General features: G+C 38.1%; 2 protein-coding genes across 26 annotated transcripts in view; one reads left to right on the forward strand and one right to left on the reverse strand.

Moving 5' to 3' along the window:
• The window catches only part of LOC139473379 (calpain-7-like), a 366,786-nt gene that overhangs the window by 132,462 nt on the left and 209,371 nt on the right, over nucleotides 1-24,953 (reverse strand). The gene's annotated exons all lie outside the window — the stretch shown is intronic.
• Nucleotides 1-24,953, forward strand: part of LOC139473360 (tyrosine-protein phosphatase non-receptor type 4-like) — a 187,095-nt gene that overhangs the window by 57,854 nt on the left and 104,288 nt on the right. For 20 of the 25 annotated variants that reach the window (XR_011653942.1, XR_011653944.1, XR_011653935.1 and 17 more), the window contains 2 exons: nucleotides 1,660-1,710; nucleotides 9,579-9,830. The exons of 1 other annotated variant lie outside the window; for it this stretch is intronic. Coding sequence is in view for 6 of the 24 variants with exons in the window: in XM_071255897.1 (XP_071111998.1) it covers nucleotides 1,660-1,710; nucleotides 9,579-9,830 (303 nt within the window). In the remaining 18 variants the exon portion in view is untranslated. The remainder of the gene's footprint in view (nucleotides 1-1,659; nucleotides 1,711-9,578; nucleotides 9,831-24,953) is intronic. 4 more of the 25 variants (XR_011653940.1, XR_011653947.1, XM_071255901.1 and 1 more) reach the window with 1 other exon arrangement.

The following is a 24,953-nucleotide window of genomic DNA, read 5'->3' on the forward strand; positions in this document are numbered from 1 at the left end:
ATATAGACCGCTTCCGCTGTCTAGTGGTAGAGTGACCGCCGGGAGAGCGGAAGGTCTGGCGTTCGATCCTCGTCCGTTTCATACCAAAAGACCTTAAAATATTGTAACTGTTGTTACCCTGCCTGGCGCTTGGCATTAAGGGGCTAAAACAAGGACTGGTCGGTTTGGAGTCACTATACTGTGAGTGGGTTTTTCATGATAAACTTGCAGCATGGTGTCTCAGTGAGCTAGCACTATAGAATCGGCATCAGTCCGGACTAGTACAAGCATACACACACACATGGATGCATATCTCTATATAAGTGCAATAATCTTGGATGCAATGGTCAACCGCATTTCACTTAGAAATAGCCACACAAATTACAAACAGACAAAATCCCCATAAAGTTCTGATTATAATAAGATTACAGCACATTTTCAGTGAAACCAAATGCAGTAAATCATGCTGGCCTGCTGATATTATTTGGTAATTTTAATTCAATTTCTTTTTTTGAAAAGTATGTAAGTTCATTAGTTGATTTTATAAAGCGTCAACAATTTTGTGGAGATTTATCCAGTTATCCCAAGTCTTGCAAATTTGTTCCTCTTGAGAAATAAAGAAAATACATAGGTAAATACTTTCATGATGCCATGAATCTTCTCACAAAGCTTCAGTTTTCAGTTTTTCAGACCTCAAAATGCATTTTGATAGAATTTAATAGCATGCTTAATATGCATTGAATTAAAAAATATCAAAATTTAAGATATAAGATGACGTTGTTATTGGCTGAGCCTGGCCATGTCACAGGTTGAAGGCAAGAAGTGGCCTTGGAACTTTGTGTAAAACTACAATCATTTAAATCATTATCACTCTGTAGGTCTCTAAATGAATGATACCTCTAAGCTGGCTTATCATGTTTAATGTTTCATGTAAACTTCAGTTTAGACTGTCACATTCACATTATTTTACTCTAAATGTATGTAGCCTCTCACCATTTTATGAAAGTGAATCTGGGTACTCTACTGGGTCTTCTTGTTAGGGTCAGGGTGGGAAAACTATGTTCAACATGCTTCATGGATACCATGCATTACACATAACCCATACACAAGTCCGTAATGTACTGTGCATGTCTCACTCATGTTTGTGTTGATTATACAGTGTAATAACAGCAAGCTTGTATTGACCTGCTATGGTTTTCTGAAGAGTTTACCATATTAGCTTCCTGTCTGTTCTGTAGTAACAGTATGAGATGTTTGCCTCAACAATGTCCATGTAATGGTCAAGCCTTCTGTAGGAGGTGCTGGAGGCCACACAAGTAGAAAGTGCATGAGTATGGGGGAACTTATAAATGTCCTACCCAGATAGTGGATGTAGATTATCTCTGGCCTTTGTGGTACACATAAGACTGGCATCTGCTGGCTGATTCCCAGGTGACTGAGGTGGTCATGCATATCCACACTCATTCTCCACAGCTCTGAGCATAAGGTATGGTGTGAATGGATGCCTCTGTATCCATGTTTACAATATTTTCGAGACATCAATTTGAAGACATGTGCACTCTTTGAAAACATGAGATTGAATCTTTATTGACTGATGAAAATCCCTTATTGTACAAAGAACCCTGAGTTTTCAGGTTTTGGTCTAGCTCTATCCCATGTAATGCTCTCTCTCACATACAGATTAGAACCCTCCAGTGTCACTAGGGGAGGCCTGTCCACGGATATCTCAAGGTATAGACACTCCACTCTATGGCACCCTTGGACATGTTATCAATGATTGTAGCGAATATCAACATGACCCAATTCACAACAACATATGGCACTTTTGCACAAAAGTTTGATGTTCAAATTCAAATTTCGGAAATGTTTATGATAAAATTTTGTTTGGTTTCCTCTAGGTATGAAATCCTTTGCAGATCTGATGATATGACCAACAGCTAGGAGGACACTTTGATTGGGCAATAGGAAACTGTTTAGTCCAATACCTTTCAGCTTCATTTCGATATTCATAGCATGTCCATGATCTCGGGGGTTTTATTGTTGTACATGCAGTGGAGGAGATACCTTGCAATCATAATATCATGTCCACCAGTCTGAAAGGTTTTACTGTTATTCATGAAGTGGAGATACCTTATAATCGTTTTATCATGTCCTCCAGTCTAAATGGTTTTCTTGTTATACATGAATTGGAGATACCTTGCAATCATAATATCATGTTCACCAGTCTCAAGGGTTTTCTTGTTATATATACAGTGGAGAAAACTGGCCTCAAGGGTTTTATTGTTATACATGTCCATTAATCTCAAGGGTTTTATTGTTATACATAAGGTAGAAATACCTTGTAGTCATTTTATCATGTCCACCAATCTCAAGGGTTTTATTGTTATACATGAAGTAGAGATACCTTTTAATCATAATATCACGTCCACCAGTCTGAAGGGTTTTATTGTTATACATGAAGTAGAGATACCGTGTAATCATAATATCATGTCCACCAGTCTGAAGGGTTTTATTGTTATACATAAGGTAGAAATACCTTGTAGTCATTTTATCATGTCCACCAGTCTGAAGGGTTTTATTGTTAGATTTGAAGTAGAGATACCTTTTAATCATAATATCACGTCCACCAGTCTGAAGGGTTTTATTGTTATACATGAAGTAGAGATACCTTTTAATCATAATATCATGTCCACCAGTCTGAAAGGTTTTATTGTTAGATTTGAAGTAGAGATACCTTGTCATCATAATATCATGTCCACCAGTCTGAAGGGTTTTATTGTTGTACATAAGGTAGAAATACCTTGTAGTCATTTTATCATGTCCACCAATCTGAAGGGTTTTATTGTTATACATGAAGTAGAGATACCTTTTAATCATAATATCATGTCCACCAGTCTGAAGGGTTTTATTGTTATACATGAAGTAGAGATACCATGTAATCATAATATCATGTCCACCAGTCTGAAGGGTTTTATTGTTATACATAAGCTAGAAATACCTTGTAGTCATTTTATCATGTCCACAAGTCTGAAGGGTTTTATTGTTAGATTTGAAGTAGAGATACCTTTTAATCATAATATCACGTCCACCAGTCTGAAGGGTTTTATTGTTATACATGAAGTAGAGATACCTTGTAATCATAATATCATGTCCACCAGTCTGAAAGGTTTTATTGTTAGATTTGAAGTAGAAATACCTTGTCATCATAATATCATGTCCACCAGTCTGAAGGGTTTTATTGTTACACATGAAGTAGAGATACCTTGTAATCATAATATCATGTCCACCAGTCTGAAGGGTTTTATTGTTATACATAAGGTAGAAATACCCTGTAGTCATTTTATCATGTCCACCAGTCTGAAAGGTTTTATTGTTAGATTTGAAGTGGAAATACCTTGTAATCATAATATCACGTCCACCAGTCTGAAGGGTTTTATTGTTAGATTTGAAGTAGAGATACCTTGTCATCATAATATCATGTCCACCAGTCTGAAAGGTTTTTATTGTTATACATGAAGTAGAGATACCTTGTCATCATAATATCATGTCCACCAGTCTGAAGGGTTTTATTGTTATACATAAGGTAGAAATACCTTGTAGTCATTTTATCATTTCCACCAGTCTGAAGGGTTTTATTGTTAGATTTGAAGAAGAAATACCTTGTAATCATAATATCACGTCCACCAGTCTGAAGGGTTTTATTGTTAGATTTGAAGTAGAAATACCTTGTAATCAGAATATCACGTCCACCAGTCTGAAGGGTTTTATTGTTATACATGAAGTAGAGATACCTTGTCATCATAATATCATGTCCACCAGTCTGAAAGGGTTTTATTGTTAGATTTGAAGTAGAAATACCTTGTAATCATAATATCACGTCCACCAGTCTGAAGGGTTTTATTGTTAGATTTGAAGTAGAAATACCTTGTCATCATAATATCATGTCCACCAATCGGAAGGGTTTTATTGTTATACAAGAAGTAGAGATACCTTGTCATCATAATATCATGTCCACCAGCCTGAAGGGTTTGATTGTTATGCATGCAGTGGGGATACCTTGTAGTCATAGTATCATGTTCTCTGGTCTCAAGGGTCTTATTGTTACATATACAGTGGAGAAAACTGGCCTCAAGGGTTTTATTGTTATACATGTTCATCAGTCTCAAGGATTTTATTGTTGTACATGCAGTGGAGATACCTTGTAATCATTATATCATGTCTCCTAGTCAACTGCTCAAGGTGTTTATTATCATATACACCTTGTCATAAATATCGCACCACCCACTTTTCACTAAGTAAAACTGGATCTTCAACCTCATAAAAATGGTGCTTAGAAAAGCACATTAAACTGTTTATATGGCCTCATGTGATCGTTAAGTCAGAAAATTGACAACACAAGACCGAATTTGTGCACTAATTGAGGGTTTAATTGTAGCAAACTAAAGTTCACTAAAATCACTGTGAAATAAGGTGAAATAAGTATGGAGCCGGAGTCATTACAACAGACACACAACACAGTTCACATTTCATTAATGTCGAACACGCTAGTAAGGTCCACAATGACTGGCTAACTCAGTATGTGGTGTAACCACCTCGCACTTGGATAACATGTTCTACACGCCGTCTCATGCTGGTCACCAGACGTCTGAATCTCTGTTGGGGGATCTGCTGCCACTCATCATGCAATGCATGGGTCAATTCCTGAAGGTTCTGAACTGGAGGATCCCTTGCTCTCACCCTACGTCCCAAAATGTCCCACAAAGGCTTAATAGGATTAATGTCTGGACTTCTGGCAGGCCAGGGTAGTGTCTCAATGGCGTTGTGTTGGAGATGCTGAATAACAGCTCAAGCATGATGTGGTCTGGCATTGTCGTCCATGAAGACTGGACGTCTGGCGAGAGCATGGTTATCGAAATGAGGCACAACAGCACCATCCAGGATCAAGTTCTGATACTTCTGTCCATTCAGTGTGCCGGGAACTGTGATGAGGTCAAGTTTACAATCGTAGGAACAACACCCACACACCATGACGGATCAACCCCCAAATGGAACATCAGCTTGAATGTTCCTCTGATCATATGCTGTGCCTCTCTGCCTCCAAAGTCGTGCACTCCCTTCTGTATGATGCAGCAAAAATCTGCTTTCATCGGACCAGTGGATCCTTCTCCATGTCCCTAGGTTCCAGCGAGCATGTGCTTGACACCAGGCTAAACGGGCATGGCGGTGCTGATTTGTGAGGAGTGGACGTCTGATTAGTCGTCTTGCTCTCAATCTTGCAGAATTTAGGTGTCGTCTGATGGTGCTGATGGACACTCTCTTGTATGGATGCCATCCATGTCGCAGCTGTGTACAAGTAGCCTTCGGCTTAGTCTGGCTTGGCTTACGAGAGCACAATCTTCCCTGTCATTGGTTTTTCTGGGACGTCCAGACCTCGGTGCATCCTTCACTTCACCGGAAGCAGTATGCTTACGTATTAGCCTGCTGATGACAGTGTGATTAATGTTCAGTTGTGCTCCAGTAGCACGACATGACATACCAGTCTGGTGCATACCAATAATTTGCCACTTTGGTTTAGAGGCACTGGACGCTTGGGCATTTCACTGATTGGTCAAAATAAAACTTAATTTATGCCTAAAACCAAATTTTAGCTGTGTCTGCCAACATAACATACGCCGACCTCCGGTACAAGCATGCTCAACGTAAGCAGGCACATAAAGCTCAGAAAAGGGTGTGCTTGTGATATTATGTTCACAGATGGTGTAGTATGTGTAATATGTACTTGTAGTTTAAAAAACAAATTATATTTTCTACTTCTACTTTAAAATGCGATATTTGTGATGAAGTGTATACATGCGCAGCATTCGAAGCTTCGATTTTTTCCTGGGAACCACTTGGTTCCTGGCAATCTGTTTCCAGATGCCATTTCAAACTTTAAGGAGTCACATTAAAATTTGTGGAGCCACTTTGATTTAGGCGTACAAGAATTTATTATTTTAGAAATTAAATGATTAGACAAGACAAGAAAACATTCCAATTGTTGTAATGTGTCTGCACATCAACTTTGAAAACTTGCTGCAATAAAGACAAGTCATTGAACAATTACCCTTGTCGAAAGACCATCACTGGAACTCGCTAAGCCAGTTACCTGAAACAATACTGTTGCTGCCTTTTTGGTTTTATTAGAAAGTTTGTTTTATGCATTCGTTGGGATTCATGATTGATTTGTTGCTATCAAATACATTCATAGCAGATGAAGTAATTTTGGTTGTGTAGCATCCCATTGCTGAATTCTCTGATTCAACTATGCCCACCCACATCTGCATCCAAAAGACTCCTTTTAGGATTGCTGGCAGCAATAGCCATAGTTATGTTATTCATGTCATCATTCTGTGATGGACAGTTTGGCTAAGAGATAGCTCTTGAAAACATGTTAAAATATTCTTTTATGATTAAAACAAGCCACCAATGTGAAAGAAAACTGAAAATGTACACATGACCAGGAGCACATAAACTGTAAAGCATTACAGACTAACTGGCAACCAAGCAATAAATACAGGTCATAAAATGATAATATGGGTCGCACATGTTACCAAATTGGTCACAACTTGGAGGGCTAATACAGGGGAGATAATTTGCTATCATAATATTATGTCCACTGGTCTCAAGGGTTTTATTGTTTTTCATGTCTATCGGTCTCAAGGGTTTTATTGTTAAATGTCCACCCATCTGAAGGGTTTTATTGTCATATATGCAATGGAGAAAACTGGTCTCAAGAATTTTCTTGCAATCATAATATCATGTACACCGGTCTCAAGGGTTTAAATGTTCTATGTGCATTGGAGATAACTCGCAATCATATTATGTCCACCGGTTTCAGGGTTTAATTGTTATACATGTCCATTAGTCCCAAGGGTTTTATTTTTATAAATGCAGTGGAGATGCGTTGAAATCACAATATATGTGACCCACCGGGAGAACAGGGACCTTATGAGTTCTAGGATACAATTGTGCTGTGTCGTCATGAAGACGTTTGACGGCAACTTACTTTAGTTATAATTGGCATGTGTGCGGACTGTATAAAAAGATCTTATTTTTCCCTCATTATTTAATAAAAACGTTAGTTCAAAACCTTTCAGGATTGATGTCCACCAGTCTGAAGAGTTTTGTTGCTATACATGAAATGGAGATACCTTGTCATCATTATATCATGTCCATCAGTCTCAAGGGTTTTATTGTCATACACGCAGAGGAGATACCTTGTAATCATTATATCATGTCCATCAGTCTCAAGGGTTTTATATAGTGGTTAAAGCGTTCGCTCGTCACGCCGAAGACCCGGGTTCGATTCCCGACATGGGTACAATGTGTGAAGCCCATTTCTGGTGTCCCCCGCTGTGATATTGCTGGAATATTGCTAAAAGCGACGTAAAATCATACACACTCTCTCTCTCAAGGGTTTTATTGTCATACAGGCAGAGGAGATACCTAGTCATCATTATATCATGTCCATCAGTCTCAAGGGTTTTATTGTCATACAGGCAGAGGAGATACCTTGTAATCATTATATCATGTCCATCAGTCTCAAGGGTTTTATTGTTATACACACAGTGGAGATACCTTGCAATTATTATACCATGTCCACTGGTCCCAAGGGTTTTATTGTTATACATGCAGTGTAGATACAGTGGTCCCTCGCTACAATGCTACCAATGGGGTCCAAATAATTGGTGGGCGTTATAGACAATGAGCCGTTTAACCGAGGCCGAGGCGGGGGAGCGCACTCGGCCAATCTCACGATCTTCGCCTTGTCTCACACATTGCAATGATACAAGTTGTTTACCATTCATAGTGTAAAAATATATATTCATTATGTTTTCGCCGTTTGTTATTATTTAGAAGCCTTAACTGTCACATTCAATGTGAATGTAGTCTACTTACATGAAAATATCGATCGATAATGGTAGTAACAGACGCTATGAGTGAAGAGCCAATCACAATTCATTACACAAGTACAGAGTGATTCAGTGGCATTGACTGGTCATGTTGCTTAAAATACGGAAAACAAGAGTTTTGACCAGCACTACGCGCATTCATACACATTCATGCAAATATAGATACACATTCAAGCCAGATTAATTGGTTTGATACGGTTACTTGATCCGAATCAAAAGGAATGACCGCCGTGTTGTGACAGCAACTACATGTGAGTTGACAGTGTCGCCTCAAATTGGATTGCCCACTAATTAAGAAAATAAACTTCGCTTGTGGTTCTCTTTTATTGCATGCATGCGCTTCTAAGATCAAAGGATGTATAGTGTGAAAAGTTAACTAGTAGAACAATTGTATTTCCGGGACTTGCCGCAGATGTTTTCAAACAGATTTTTAGAACTCCATTCAGCGATAAACGGTTGATTATGCAATGAGAAGCGTTATGTGCAAATGAATAACGAACAACAATACAATCACAGCTGTGTAAAACTCTCAGTATTAAAAGTGTACATAAATTTTGGGAGCCATGCGATACCGCGCGTAGTAACCGAGGTAACGCTTTATCGAAGAGCCCAATAGCGAGGGATCACTGTACCTTGTAATCATTATACCATGTCCTGTGCCACTGGTCTCAAGGGTTTTATTGTTATACATGCAGTGGAGATACCTTGCAATTATTATACCATGTCCACTGCTCTCAAGGGTTTTATTGTTATACATGCAGTGGAGATGCCTTGCAATTATTATACCATGTCCACTGGTCTCCAGGGTTTTATTGTTATACATCCATATACATATGGTGGAGCCTTTACGTGACGTGATCAATGAAACTAAGTTTTGTCAGCCATGTTCACCCATTTCATGTTTCTTCACAATAGAATGTTTGTGATCAGTGTGATTAAAGCTGGGATATCTAGTTTCTTTTCAATCAGTGTACATATCATCATACAAGTGGAATTGAACTGGGTCCATTTCCATCCTCTACCTCCTACACATGTATATAGTCATGTAGGTGCTATGTGTGGAATGCAAGGTTCTGTCGTATCTTGTGTTTTAACTCTAGGTATTGTGTATCTAATGTATTATTGCAGTGCACCTGTATATACTTCTACCTATACACTGACTAAAACTACTGACATGATGTATATCTCCATATGAACACTATGCCTAACATGTCCACTCACAGTCACATGTAACATGTATTGGGAAGAAAGGAGGGTTATCTGTTTCTATAAACCACTCAAAGACCATGTGTCTCTTAACACAGTTTGCTTAGTGCTGTTCTCAGTGAGAAACTTAGTATGGATTAAGAAAGGTAGGCACGTGAAGAATTTCTCTAAAATGTATCTCATCATAGGGAAATAGGGATATTAATTATTTATTGACAATGTTTTCAATTGCTAATCAATGTCAAAAATTAAGTTTGAAATTGATTGTTTTCTAACCCAAATTGATATACTACATCTGTGCAAAGAAATAAACACTTATGTTATCTTGAATAAAGTATGTAAAATACAGGTAAATGATAATGTTTCTGAGAATGCAGGAAATGTTGTGGCTTTGACTGTGAGTGTTGGTGTGTAGCTGACTGTGTGCCCCCGCTCCTGCAGGTCCCCCAGCAAGCGCTATGCACGCCGGACAGTGGGCGGAGTCAGCAGAGATGCAATACTAGAAGAAAAACGCTTCATCGAGGGATACAGGAACCTAACCAAGTCACAAACATTCACCAGCAACTCCACCAACTCAACACACAACTTCAACCGCTATGACGGTGTCAACAGCCACACACGGGCCACTCTCCCTCATGACTACAAGTCCAGGGCATCATGGAATGATGGAACAAGATCTGAAAAATCTGATGAGTGAGTATCTTCTTTCTATTGGTGACAGATGGACTTCATACTTGTGTCCTCACAAATAAGTAATCCACTCAAAATAATATACACCAGGATGTTATCTTTGTGCGGCATTATTTGTGGAAATAAAGGTCTGGGCCCCGTTCCCCAAAGCCATCTTAGGACTGTGACTGTGTTAACATAGATTTGAAAAGGTCATTTTAGTACGATTGCTTGGTTGAATGGGGACCACACTCACAATGGCATTTGTTGTATGTTGTGGCTGATATCAGAACACTTCTCTATTACCCACACAATTGTGTCCCCATGGAGTAAACTGTGATAACAGGCTACAGTTGTCACTGGTCATGATGACCCTCAGACACTCATGACATGTCATCCTGATGCGTGCAGCTAGCCTAGTCTCGAAGTCTATCCATGGTTGCACATTCACTGTATCTTGTGCTTGGCTTTTGTTATGGATTGAGTGTTGCTGTCAACATTTTAACTATATTAGGACAGAACTATACTCATTGCTAAAAGAAACACGAACCATAGAAACATAGAGTAGTATGTATGTTAAGAAGAGATGTTTCCAATGTGTACCTCATTTTCTTGTGTATATTGTGCACTTTTTTCCAAAAAACAACAACAGCTGTGTGGACAAGGCTGCGCAGACAAAAAGACATGACCGTGAGCACGTAACACCGGAAATACCATGTCAACAAATCCATACTGAAGTACGCAAATTAATCATGTCATGACAATGTTTGGATGTAAAGAGTGTTCATTGTATATCTGGACTTATGTTTGTAACTAATTTCATTAATTTTATTCAAAATTCCTTTTAATATTTTTATAATTATTTTTGGCGAAATCGTGTGTGAAGCCATCAGAAGATCACACAACTCACCGTTACTAACAGCAATCACGATCAGATTACCGCTATTGACACCCTGAAACAAACTTCAGTTGACAGAGAATGGATACCTATATCATGAATGTCATACTTTGACTCGTTAAAAGTCATATTTCTTATAGTTTGACGATTCTATGTCAACATGTAGTTCTCGCGATCACCTGCACGGAATCCTCAATGGTGGATGGTCAAATTGTTTCATGTGAAAAAAATAACCTGCAATATCGATCAGCTGCTTCGCTTAGGATTATTATTATTTAAAATATGTTCAGTAAAAGCTGCAACTAAAATAACAAGATATTGGAATATATTATTCCTGATAAGAAGATAGTTTCAGATACAATTTTTGCCTATCCTTGCATTAAAATCCTGTAAAGCTATATCATTGGGTGTGTCTTGACCAAATCACTGGTAGATTCCAAGAAAGTGTGTGTACAGCTGATTGCTGTTTCTGGCTAAAATTACGAGAAAATAAACAAGGTAATCTTAATCCCTGGTTGTAAAACAATGCCTAGCAGAACAAAAAATACAATTTAAATGGCAAATCAACATGTCTGGTGATTTTTATCTCAAATTTCAAATTTGTACTAACAAAGTTTCTTATCACCTGTTCATTTAGCAGAATTCGCTAAAGGGGTACAATGTAATTTTTTTCTGCTCATAATATTTGAATTTGTTTTTTTCCAAAATACTGAATCAACTAGAGGAGGGTGAGCACTATACTCAAGAAAATAAGGTGCCAATTGATGACAAAACTAACAATCAGTCAAGTGTTACCACAGATTGTCCATATTCTTACCACGATATGCTGTACATTGATTTCCAAACTTTTCACGCTTATCCTGCACTAGATAAATGGTGCATCTTGAGTCATGGATCTTTGACGTCACATGTGATGCGTTCATGAGCATTGATTCGCACAACATAACAGTATGTTTGTTTGTGCATAGAACCAATCAAAGATTCAAAGAAGTCTTCATTTATATACCAAAATTTATGGTTTTCGCATCTCTTTTTGTGGTGAGTATATTAATGCTTCACAATTTCTTGTCTATGGAAATCAACCTGAGGTAAGTTTTCTATTTCAAGCGACCAACAACCATACTCCACTTTTAAGCAGCGTGTCCATGACTACACTTAGATGCCTTTTTTTTTTAAAGATATATTCAAGTGATAATTTCATATTTTTTATAGCAAAGCTGCTGTGTAAGTAGGGGCAACTATACAGATTCTTATTTGCTACATTCCTTATCTTGCAAGGTTCCTTCCCTCAACCAATAGCACACCTGGCAGCCCCAGGGGACACCTCTACATACACACATGACCTTGGTCATCATGATGCCTATATGGTGCTAATTTCACATTTGAAACACCTATCTGCACATTTGGTTCCAACTTAAAATCAAGTGCCTTCAGAAGCACACATTACATTAAGCACAGTACATTTCTCTCCAAAATGATACCGGTGAAGATCCAGGTTATAATAGGTCTTCAGCAACCCTTGCTCGCGGTAAAAGGCAACTCTGCTTGTCGACTAATGGGATCGGGTGGCCAGACTCAGTTTAGTTGATGCTTGTCATCATATCCAAGTTGCGTAGATTCTTTTGTAAATTTTCCTTCAGCAGTGATTTGAATATGAATTCAGGTTTACAATCCAACATACGCTACATATGTTAAATTGTGGCAGGACATTAAAACACGTCACATTCTATTACTTTCTTACTTACACTTAGATAAGTAGATGGTGGAATTGTCGTCTTCACTTCGTTGTGTTAGAAAGTTGACGATATTTGTCTACTCACATTTAGCCTTCATTAACCTGAGACCAGTTTAAAACTATGAGAACTTGCTGATTATGTCCAAACTTTTCATTGATGAACCACAAGTTTAAAATAGGTTGTGGATTGGATGGATTTAACTAATGGTGTCTATGCCTTACTACACAAGCTTCACACATGTACATTATAGTGGCCAGTAAAAAAATGGAAGCTAGGCTAGTACATATTTCACTCTGTGGGATAACATTAGTGAAGAAAATCTATCCATAGACTGCAATACTGTTTCCCTTTGATGTCAGCAGAGGAGAGACTATACAATTGGGGAAAATATGTCTGGTATCAAAGCAATTCTTGAATGTTCCTTGCAATGATAACTATAATCCCGTATCGATAGCCTTAATGCCCCTTCCAGGTCTTTAGAAACAAGGCAATGGTGTATCCAGGTAAGTAACTGGAAGATGATAGAGCAGATTAGACTGTGTTTGGGGAGGAACAAGAAGCGTTGTTAGGAAGACACGTAGGAATGATGCTGTCAGGATTGGACAGTGATAGCCAAGCAGGGGGTCTTTAGTCCGCACTTAGCTGATCTCCCAGTCCCGTCTAAACCCGTCCTCTTTGCATGGCTTAACTCCTTAACAGGACTGGCATTCAGGCTTCAGTGTATATACACCTATGTATTAAAATCATGCTTTGTTTGAACTAAACCATATAGTTTTTGTCGTGATATGGATAGATTATTGGGAGCTTTTGTGAATGGCTGTAGGCAATTCTGTCCAGTGATGCATTGTATTAATGTCTAGTTGAAATATTTGTCATAGGAGAGGTGGGCCATGCCAGGGGTGCATTCTTTTTCACTGTGATTTTTCTATTAATGTAATGATCAAGCCATTGAGCCACATCTGGGTGAGAAAAGCCATGATCATTACAACCAAGGTTGCACCTGGTAACCAATTATAACATGTGTTGTATGTGTACATAGGAGGGGTTTTGAAACTGTTTATTGATTGTAGTTGTAAGTGGCCCTTATATTACTGTTGATATTTATTTTGTTTATTGTTGACAGTTTCAAGGCTATTCCACAGTATAGCACATCATTTCTAACTAAAGACAAGAAATCACATACAAACTATGTGTAATTCTTTCATCAATGATGACAGTAAGGAGAAATTAGTGCTTAAGATGTATCTGATAAAGTTTGTGTGTACAATATTTTGCTGTGTTCTTAGTACCATGTTTTCAAGTCATATGATACTATTCCTCCTCAAACATGACTGCAGCCTTGAATCAAGTCAACCGACATAGATGTTTCTTGAAATCCTACACAAACTACCTTGTTTAACAGTGTTTGGTTTGGCAGGTGTATATCAGGATGGAGTTTATGGTGTCCGATATCAAGATTGCTAATGTTAGGTCTGAATATGAGACATGGCAAGTCCACTGAGCCCACCAGAACACCTTCAGTTGAGATGGTGCAGTGAGTACCCTTATGACAACTGTGTTAGGGCAGGTGTCGAGGGAGTTACTAGCCGATCTCATGGCTGCTTCAGAATAGATTGCATTTCTTAAATGGGATATTGGGAAACTGACTTTGTCATGGCACATTTAACAATAACTTGTCTCCGAGGATCAGCACATTTGACATTCCAAAGAAAAGATGTAATTTTTGTTATTTTTCTGCTATTTCTGTGAATTATTGTGGGTAGATGACATTTAAAGGGCTGTAAAGGCATACTTTATCGTGATATTATACATATCTTGATAATAATTGTAGTAAGAAAGGCTTTAAGAAATTTAATTAACTTAAGTCAGAATACCAACAACAGTGGTTTGAGAATGACAGAAATGTTAAATAGTTTTGTTTTGAAAGCACGTTAAATGTAATATCATTATAATATAACTATTGAGCATTAAAAATCTGAACATCGCACCTTTATTCTTATTGGTACTTTATTTCTTCTCATTGTAGAAAGTTATCATAATTGGAATGTCCCTTCTGTTACCACATAATTTTAATATATAAAATACTCTTCCTTCTACCCATCTCTGTATGTTTCGGGTGTTTGGTATAGTGGAAAATCAATCAAATAAATCCCAACATGTAAGTTACTTTTTCGTCACTGCTGTTACTTTTATGCATTTCCATCACTACCTTCAAATTATAGTCTGTATCTTCCAATAAGGAACGTCAAGTAACGTCAAATAATGTTCTTTTCAAGATTGTTATGTCTGACTCATAATTAATGAATAAGAGCTATCCAACATTTGAAAACAAATATCAAAATGGGCGGTAAAAGAAGGGACACACTATAAGAGTAGTCAGTGACTAATTTCAGCTGCAAAATTGAAAAAATATATTTAATTCTGTATCTCAGCTCCAAAATTAACCCATTACTGGAAAGACAGGAATTTGAGATGGCATGCTTCCTAAACAAGTGGGACAACCCTGTGGTAAAGTGGAAAGAGCGGCTGCCTGTAGAGCGAAAGGTTGATGGTTCGATTCCCAGCTGTGTAATACCAAAATGGCGTAAAAGATGGTACATGTTGTTAGTCTGCCTTGAGCTTCACATCAACAGGATGAAGAAGAGGACCGGTCAGCATGGATCATACTGTGTTGCATGGTATCTCAGTGTGCCATACAATTAATAAAAATATAGGTCTTTCATGTCATATGTGGTCTTGATGTTACAATATGATCAAGACCTGTATCATAGTACAGAATAACATCATTACTTCTTTCGTATCAGCAGTGGTCTTGGCAATTGTGTCTTGTGAAACAGTGTGATATGACTGAAATACTGTACAAACTCACTGAGTTACTCATTCAATCCAACAGCCCTAGGATGAGGATATAAGTCAGCTGTATGTTTTTTATTAGAAATATTTCTGCTTGATAATGTTTAGAATACGTGTAATGTTTCATGCCTTGTGTTACCAATGAATAGGTTTCATTCAGGATCTTGCTTTATCAAAAGAGTCAAATATCAGTGTTTATTATTAGGAATTCATAAGGACTAAAGTTGTTTGTTGAAGTGAGTGGTGTGTACCATATACTTCATGCTATGGGGTGTCAGTGAAATTCTGAATGACAAGCTCAACCAGTGCTAAAAGCCCACATGAAAACAGCCTCTTCCTAAGGTAAACTGGAGCTTAGTTTCACTTCTAGCTTTACTAGTAACGGCATGCCTTCTGGCCTATTTACCTACTGTATCACCAGAACTGGGATTTGTTGTATAGGTTCCTTGGCTGCCCCATTGGCCAGTGAAGACCTCACCAATTATGAACATGACAGGGATACTCCTTAGGCCATTACCTTGATTTATTAGGGAAATGCTGACAGACACTTGTCAAGATCCCTTCTGTGTCCAGACCATATGAAGGTTGTGAAATATTTTCATAATTGAATATGAATTTCTGTCACTCAGTATTTGGTAATCATATGACAGTCCTAACACATTAACTGTCATCATATGACAAATGCAGTAAAATATCATCTCCTGGGATGTACGATTAAGCCATTCAGGGGAGGAGCAACAGACTGAGGCCAGAAGTTGCATTTCTTTGAATGAATCTAACAAGAACATATTGCTAAATATCTGGGTTCTGTTAGAAATATGGTTGGGGAAATGGCACAATGAATGGAGAGGTTTTTGTTAAAAAAAATTATCCATAACACTGGAAAGTAATCTGGTTCTCTTCTTCTTCTCTCAGTGTCTTGGTCCATACCTGGGAAGGTAGTAATGAAAGAAACAGCCGATTTACGTGTGGGCTATTATGATAAAAGCTGGATGAGAACACAAGTAACATTGAACCTATACTTCCACAGAGTGGTCTGTTATACTTGGAAGAAGGAACACAGCTGCCCAGATCAGCATATCACAATGCATAAACACCAAAATAAAAAATCTAATGTCTTTCATTGATGGTATCCACCGAGCTATTGAGTATTGACAGTTGACAACATACAGCTTACTCGTACCCTGTACACTGACAAGATCAGTGTTGACATTGGTATGTGTTAATGTCAAGATTAAGCTGTTGTTTGGCCTGAACATATTGATCCGCATGTCCTTGTTATAATCTTTGTAATAAACTTCCCCCAACATAACTGCATCTCCACACTGGGGGCAAGGTGGTCATTGTACGTTCGTCCTGACAAGGAGATGTTTTACTGGAATCATTTATATTTACCTTTTAACCACCTCTATAATATGCATTATGTGTGGCAGTCTTTATATGTATATAGAAGTATTATAAGTGTATCTAACATGAACTGGTGTATTTGTCTTTTATTCTTGTCAATCAAAAATTCTTATTACGTTGCATGAAATACCTAATATAGCTTATAGCTAAAGAGTTGAACTTTGTCAGCAAGGGTCAAGTGACAAAATGTTTTTACCCACTTAATTGTCAGTAATTGTGTTGGCAGTTTGAAGTCAACTATAGGACCTGTTGTGTCAGTCTCAGACTATGCAGGACAGGTGACTGATAATGGCCTTTCATATGAGAGATTATTGGTTTGTTGGAGGCGGTTTCTCTAAGAACACAATCAATGAAATAGACTTGTGTCAGTTTGGATTGAATGTGTGTCAGACACATGAGACGAAAACTTTCATACATATTGAAAAGATTTGCTGTATCTTATGAGGCATGCAGGTATTTGATATTTATTTGATTTTGTGTGTAGAGGCAAATTGATATAAACTTTGTAGTTTGCGTGGCATATTGTGAGTGTTAAATTCCTTTCCTACTCCTCTCATTCTAGATTCTCAGTACAGTAGTTGCTTGATTACACTAGGATTGAAATTAGAGTTGACACCTACGCACATGAAGTCCATAGGGAAAGAAGATGAAATGGTCTCAGAATGATACTCCTAGCATTATGAGTTATAGCAGTTGATAGTAAAACTACAATCATGTATGGAGTTTTGTAATGCAACAGATGAAAGCGTTTGGAGAGAAAATACATACAAATGTTGCCATACTCTTGGCATTATTTGTTATTTTAGCATTGCAACTATTGGAATGGAGGTAGGATTTAGGAGTAAATCTGTGATGACACCTTGGAAATATATCATTAGACACGTTTTTAATGATTTTTGTGTTGAGTTTAATGCATTTCTTAATCTACAGTGGGACAGTGATGAAATTAAGAAATCCTGAGAGGTTGGCCTTAGATTAAAACAGATTGTCAATCCCCAAGGCCCCCTCTAATCCTTAACATACATCTGAATTAGCATTGGTGTGCCATGCAGTGAGGTCCCCTGCGTGGGTAGACTGGGTGATTGATTGAGGGGATGGCTCATTACCCTGTCTGTTCTGGCTGTGCTGGAGATATGTAGCCAGTCGGCCGATAAATAGTGTTAACACAGAACTATGTGATGCATATCAACTGCATACTAAGAAAAATAATTTCAATGTCTTGACAAAACTAAAATGAGGTTTCTCTTGACTATTTCTTTAATCCAACTTATTCTCTTAGTGATAAGTTACATTGTGAATAATGGTGAGGCTGTACTTTTATTTCTATATATATATATGTTATGATAATCCTGCTGGTCAAGTCCCCCTCACGTGTTGTTTAACCCTTCATGGTTAGCCCTGGACTGTGTGCAGCACAAGATACAGCATAAGCAGCTTATGTTCTAACACTCACAACTCGCATACAATCAAGTTTTAGTGATCTTTTCTTAAATGCATGTTATCATTGTTGCTGTCTTGATGATGAAGTTGAACTGAAAAAGTCAGGTTTTTGAATTTATGTATAGAAGTATAATTGATTATCTACTTGAGGTGGTATTTGCTGCATGCAGCAGTACTGGTGTATGAGTGTATGGAACGTGTCAGCCCACCTCCCCTACTGACCGTCTGGCAGTGTTGTAGCCCCATGTGTCATGGCTACATGTAATCTATATGGTAATTCCTACCTCCCATACCGCACAAGACATACACAGATGCAGGAACAGGACAGTGGCACACACAACATACACACATACACACAGTCTGGCAGTCAACCAAAGAGTTCCAAGTGGATTTCTTTCTAACAGTTTCACAGTTTTGGTTGTAAAATCCTCTGTGTGACTTTGGGATACAGTCAAATCCTGTTGACTTTGAACTCCTGGGGACCAGATAAATAGTTATTTATTCGGAATTTTACTCATCTGACTGGACCGTATTACTGTCTGACCAAGCCCTCTGACAACAGAAAGCAAACATACCACATCTTGTAAGTTAGGTGAAAAAACATGTACCGGTATATAATAAGAAATACAAACAAGCATTTGCCATATCTACATTTTGCATCTACAGTAAACTATGTTTATAATGAACACACTTATAATGAACTGATGGATACAACAAACCTTTTTGGTTCCTTCCATTTTTGCTGTTTATATGCTTATAAAAAACTATGGTTATAACAAACTAAAATTAGTGGTCCCTTTGAGTTCGTTATAACCGTAGTTTACTGCATGTGCATTTTTTTCAAAGTACAGTGTTTCCGCGTTATTGCGCCCTTCAATATAGCGCTAACTTGGTTATAGCGCGTGGTAAAGCATGGCTCCCAAAATTTACCAACATTTTCAATACACTCAAGTTTTCCAAAGACGCAATCTTCTCCCCCATCTCAGAAAACATAATCAGCTGATCACCGCGATCATGTAACAACGGAAATACCAGTCAACAAATCCCAACTGAAGTACACAATTTAATCCTATTATTATAACATCTGGTAGATCTAATAAAAATAAAAAAGTTCATTGTTTATCCTGACTAATGTTTGCAATATAATTGTTTAATTATATTCAAAATAGTCATTGAATAATTATAATAATGTTCACAATAATTTTAGGCGAAATCATATGCGATGTGATCGGTTGATTGCACAACTCGCCGTTATTAACAGCAACCACGGTCAGATTACCGCTATTGATGCCTTGAAACGAACTTTAGTTGCAGGAGAATGGATACACATATCATAAATGCCCTACCATGACTTGCTAAAAGTTTGACCATTAAATGTCAACAAAACGTTTTCGCAATCGATATACATGTAGTGCGGGAAGTCCTTACGGTGACTGGTCAAAATCATTCCATACGTAAAAAAATATCCTGCATTCAATCTGTACCAAAGTGCTACGCTTGTGGTTCTTATAATTTTAAGTATATATGTATATTGTGGAAGCTGCAACTAAAATAACACGATATTGGCATATATTATTCCTGATAAAATAATAATTTCTTCCGACCAATGCATCAAAATTCTTCGAAGTGGTATCACTGGGTACATTTTAACTGAATCACCGGTAGATTGGGAGGAAACGTGTGCACAGCTGATTGCTATTTCCGGCTAAGTTTACGAGAAAATACACATGGTAATCTTAATCTCTGCATATAAAACAATGCCTTTAGAGCAGGAAATACATTTTTAATGGTAAATCATCATGTCTGGTGATGTTTTACATCAAATTTCATACTTTTATTGACCAAGTTTGTTATAGATCTATCTGCTCATTCACCTGAAGGGATACGATGTGTTGGTTTTTTTTAAAGCGCATGTTAATACTCGATAAATCTTTTTTTACACGGTGAATCATAAATAACTTCCATTCTAATCTTTTTTGAAACTCAGAAACGTGCAACATAGATCATGTTAGGTAGGCAGAACATGTACATGTAAACTATTTCGTTGGTCATCTACCACTTACGACTCGACCTTCGTTTAACCGCTGATCATCTATAACGCTCATCAATTATTTGGACCCTGAAGGTAGCGTTGTAGCGAGGGATCAGTGTATACAGATTCTAACTTGTGTTTTTTAAAAAAGATGAGTTTGAATTGTCAGGATACTCTAAATTGAGTTTTAAGAGAACCTGAAATGCAACACATCCAGTTCAACGCACCTTGTTTAAAAATGTGATAAATATAGTAAGAATTTGCTGGGCCGTGACTGTGAGTTCGACACATCCTAGTCTGAGACAATATGGTTCATCTGTATATTTGTTTTTAGCATTGTTTCATCACTAAGACAATGTTTTGTGTGCAATATGACTTGTCAAACTAATAATGTTCCATATAGTAGGTCTTCATTCTGTGTAGGTTTTAACAGAATGACCAAGATTTATTTCCAAGAATATATTTTCCTTTGATATAGCAGGTTTGAAGAATCTGGTGGGTCAAGTTGACTTCTTTATCCTGCGTTCTACAACATATGCTTGGGGGTGATTAATTGTGCCATTGGCTCAGATCTGTTGTAACTGGCCTGATAACATTACCTGTTTAAACCCTCTGCCTGTTGCCATACCTGTCTACCTGCCACCCCTTTGACCAATAAAGGACTGATCGGGCTTACAATAAATGTCTTAGCTGGATGGGATTAGTACCGTATGAGAGGTGTGACAAGTCGTGGTAGTGTGCAATAGTCACAGGAGTGTGGTCAACAGTGGAGGCAGGGTAAACTGGCTGGTTTAGGGGTGGTGATTTGTGCAGAATAGTTTGTGGGGTACATGACGGAGGCTACCCTGGTGTGAGGCAACACAGCAAACCCCAGACATCCAGCAGCTATCTGAATTGTGGTCTGCCCAGACAGGCATGGGATATACTTGACCAGTCCCCTACAGTTAACTCAAACCACAAAAATAGGGCTCTCCATGGGAAAAAGTGCCAGCCTCATCTGTGGCAGGTAGGTGCAGTTGTCATGGAAACACAAAACATTAAAATAGCTTCACAGAATGTGTATTATAAAATATTATCATTTTGACATACCACGTTAGCCATTGGGTATCTGATCAACAAGGTGTCTGTACAAAACCAGGAAATAAGATTCCAGGAAATAAGATTCATGTGATTTTTATAAGTTTAAATGAGTATGAACATGTTTTTGATCAAGGCCAAGATGAACACACACAGGGGCTAATTGGCTACCCGAAAATGACATGTTTGAATGACTATTTCATAGTCTATTTTAAAAAGATAATAATAAATATATGTGTGTAACAATGCATATAGCAGTATTCCATGTTTATTTAATGCAATACTGTTCATTCAATTACTACTATATTTGGAATATTAAAACAGGAAAGACAAATGTACTGGGATTTATTTCCATTCTGTGCTGGCTTTGTTATGTACACTGTGTCCACAAATGGCAACCTTGACTTTGGTGATATTAAGAGGACATCATAGGAGAACATCATAGTTGCTGCAACTTGTGACGAGGAAGCAGCTCAGCTAGAGCGACAGGTGCAACATGTTTCACAAATACTATAAATCATATGAATACAATCACATACCATAACTGCCAATATTCCAAGAGACATTTAAACACAGAGACTTGATTATTCTTTGATTCATTGGACCATCTACTTAAGAAGAAACATGGTGGTATGAACGTTTATTTCATTAACTTATGTCTTTTCCTGTGACATTTGTGAATTGACTTTGGTATATGGAAACATGAAACTGAATGAGCATTTAAATCAAGATTGATTTCTTTCATCTACTTCACAACTCTTGTTAGGAATTACAAAAAGACTTAACATACATGGGTTTACTTTAGTGTGTTAAAGTGATACTTTAATACAATCAGCTTTCAGAAATGTCTTCAAATGAGCCTATAAAGCTGTGTGTTTGATGTGGAGTAAGTATCTCATTACATAAGAAGTGATTTGCACTACTAGTCCTTGATAAGGTATTCAGGGTGTCGTCGGCCATTACAGATCGTTGTAAGCTACTTGTCTTCAAGCCTCTAGAGCTGACCTGGCAACAGTTGACTTAATGAAGGGGAAAATGAGGCAGTTAAAGTGAAAGCTTGTTTTGGTAACACAGACTCTATGTGATAATATTGGATTATACACTACTTTATCACTGATTTCATATGTTCAAAGACACTATGGGGTAGCCTTTTTGAGATAAAGTGATATTATGTGTAAGAAACTTTTAGGGTTGAGTAATACAATTACTGTTCTTCCAGCTCCAATGTTGGCTGCAATAGTTACAGTTTCATCCCATGCTGTAATGAAAGTAAGCTGCTGTGATACTTGTTAGGGTTTGATGTCGTTAAAACTGTTTGTTTGGTCATTTATTTGAAATGTGAGACTTGATGATTTTATCAAACATATATATTATATAGAAGGTTTTATTATTTATCATGAATAGCTCCATAGATGTCTGTGTGAGATGGTTAGTCAGCCAGCATGCCAGTGTTTGTGTGCTACAAGGTACATATTTAACAGGCAATCAGCATTCCGCGATTTTCCCAGTAAACCTATTGCATGGTGATACTTCACAAAGTAGGTTTATTCAACAAAAACAATTACCCTTCCATCAAGTGGAAACTGGTTCGTGGACATTTAGAGATAGATACGCAGATTATGTGCCCATAAGTAATATTTTGGACAGTGTGCTTTGTCTTCAGTTGTGCTGGCTTCCTCACATTGTTAAACATGTAGTATGTGTCATTTAGGGCAAGGCGGGGTCATACTGACTGGCCGGTATCCCACTGTCAGAACTAGCTTTCATTTTGAACCTATGTGCTTCAATTAATATATACATTCATTCTTTTCAACTGTTCATTTCCCCTCTCAGCATAGGCCCAATGAGGAAAGTGGTTGTGTAGGTAAATATCACTTGTAGAAGGCACTACTTGACAGTTGAGTGACAAGTGATAAAGGTAATGAAATGGGCAACTTTGGAGATCAGTTGATTAGGTCGGCACCATGCCATGTGTAGCAGGTGGTCTGGCCGGCAGGTCAACACTGGAAATACATTCCCACCTCAACTTCATTCAGCCGTTTCAAAATTATTGGTAGAAAATACTTCCTTTATGGAATATTTGTACATCTTTCACCAGAGAATGGGTGGCCATACTGGATGGAGAGAACAGGTTGTCATGTGAGATGGAGAGGACCGGTTGTCATTCCAGATGGAGAGAATGGGTGGTCATACTTTATGGAGTTCGAGAATGGGTGGTCATACTTTATGGAGTTCGAGAATGGGTGGTCATCCTAGATGGAGAGAATGGATGGTCATCCTAGATGGAGAGAATGGGTGATCATCCTAGTTTGGGAGAATGGGTGATCATGCTAGATCAGGAAAATGGGTGGTCATCCTAGATGGAGAGAATGGGTGATCATGCTAGATGGAAAGAATGCATGATCATGCTAGATGGGGAGAACAGGTGGCCATGCTAGATGGAGAGAATGGGTGGTCATCTTAGATGGAGAGAATGGGTGATCATGCTAGATGGAGAGAATGGGTGATCATGCCAGATGGGAAGAATGGGTGATCATCCTAGATGGAGAGAATGGGTGATCATGCTAGATGGAGAGAATGCATGATCATGCTAAATGGGGAGAATAGGTGGCCATGCTAGATGGAGAGAATGGGCGGTCATCCAAGATGGAGAGAATGCATGATCATGCTAGATGGGGAGAATGGAAGGTCATACTATATGGAGAGAATGGGTGATCATGCTAGATGGGGAGAATGGGTGATCATGCTAGATGGAGAGAATGGGTGATCATGCTAGATGGGGAGAATGGGTGCTCATGCTAGATGGGGAGAATGGGTAGTCATCCTAGATGGAGAGAATGGGTGATCAAGCTAGATGGAGAGAATGCGTGATCATGCTAGATGGGGAGAATAGGTGGTCATCCTCAAACGAGAGAATGCGTGATCATGCTAGATGGAGAGAATGCATGATCATGCTAGATGGGGAGAATAGGTGGTCATGCTAGATGCAGAGAATAGGTGGTCGTGCTGGATAGAGAAAAAGTACTTAAATTGATGACCACCAGGGACATAGCTTTGGATTCTGGCTGATGTCATCAAGCCCTGTTATTGAAACTTAGATGAAATCACAATTGTGTAAAGGATGTAATTACATAGGCCGAAATCTTATTGCATCACAATCCTCACTTGCCAAGGTCATACAATTCACAAGGCATTTATCATTATGGTGTAGCTCTTTACATATTTTTGAACAGAAAAATGTCAAGGACTTCTGATAACAATGTTGACATCAGGATGCATACTTGTTGTAAGGCTGTACCTGACTAAACTGGACCACAGTTAATGTCATGGCTTAACTCTGTTATGTGAATGAGTTATTTGTGTGACATAAAAGGCCTTCGTGGTGAGTTGTGTCCACCATTATTGTCGGTGTTTCTGTGTTACGGTGTTAATCCCAGGAGTACCAGCCATTTAGGCATGTCATGCTGAGGGAACCTGCCTGCTTTCATTCTGCAAACTGGCAGTCTACTGTCAGGCTAACATGTCTTACACATATTTGGCCAGCCACATGCAACAAACTGATCGCTTTACCTTCTTTACCATTTTGACAAATTTCAGGATAAAATAAAAAATGAAATTAAGTGTTCTTTTTGGTTCTTTTTGGATGCACAAAAATAATTCAATCACTTATGATCGATAACTATTTGTGTTGGTGAGTGACTTTG

Source organism: Haliotis cracherodii, unplaced genomic scaffold (genome assembly GCF_022045235.1).
Source record: "Haliotis cracherodii isolate W230 unplaced genomic scaffold, xgHalCrac1.p SCAF_28, whole genome shotgun sequence".
In the NCBI taxonomy this organism is placed as follows: domain Eukaryota; kingdom Metazoa; phylum Mollusca; class Gastropoda; order Lepetellida; family Haliotidae; genus Haliotis; species Haliotis cracherodii.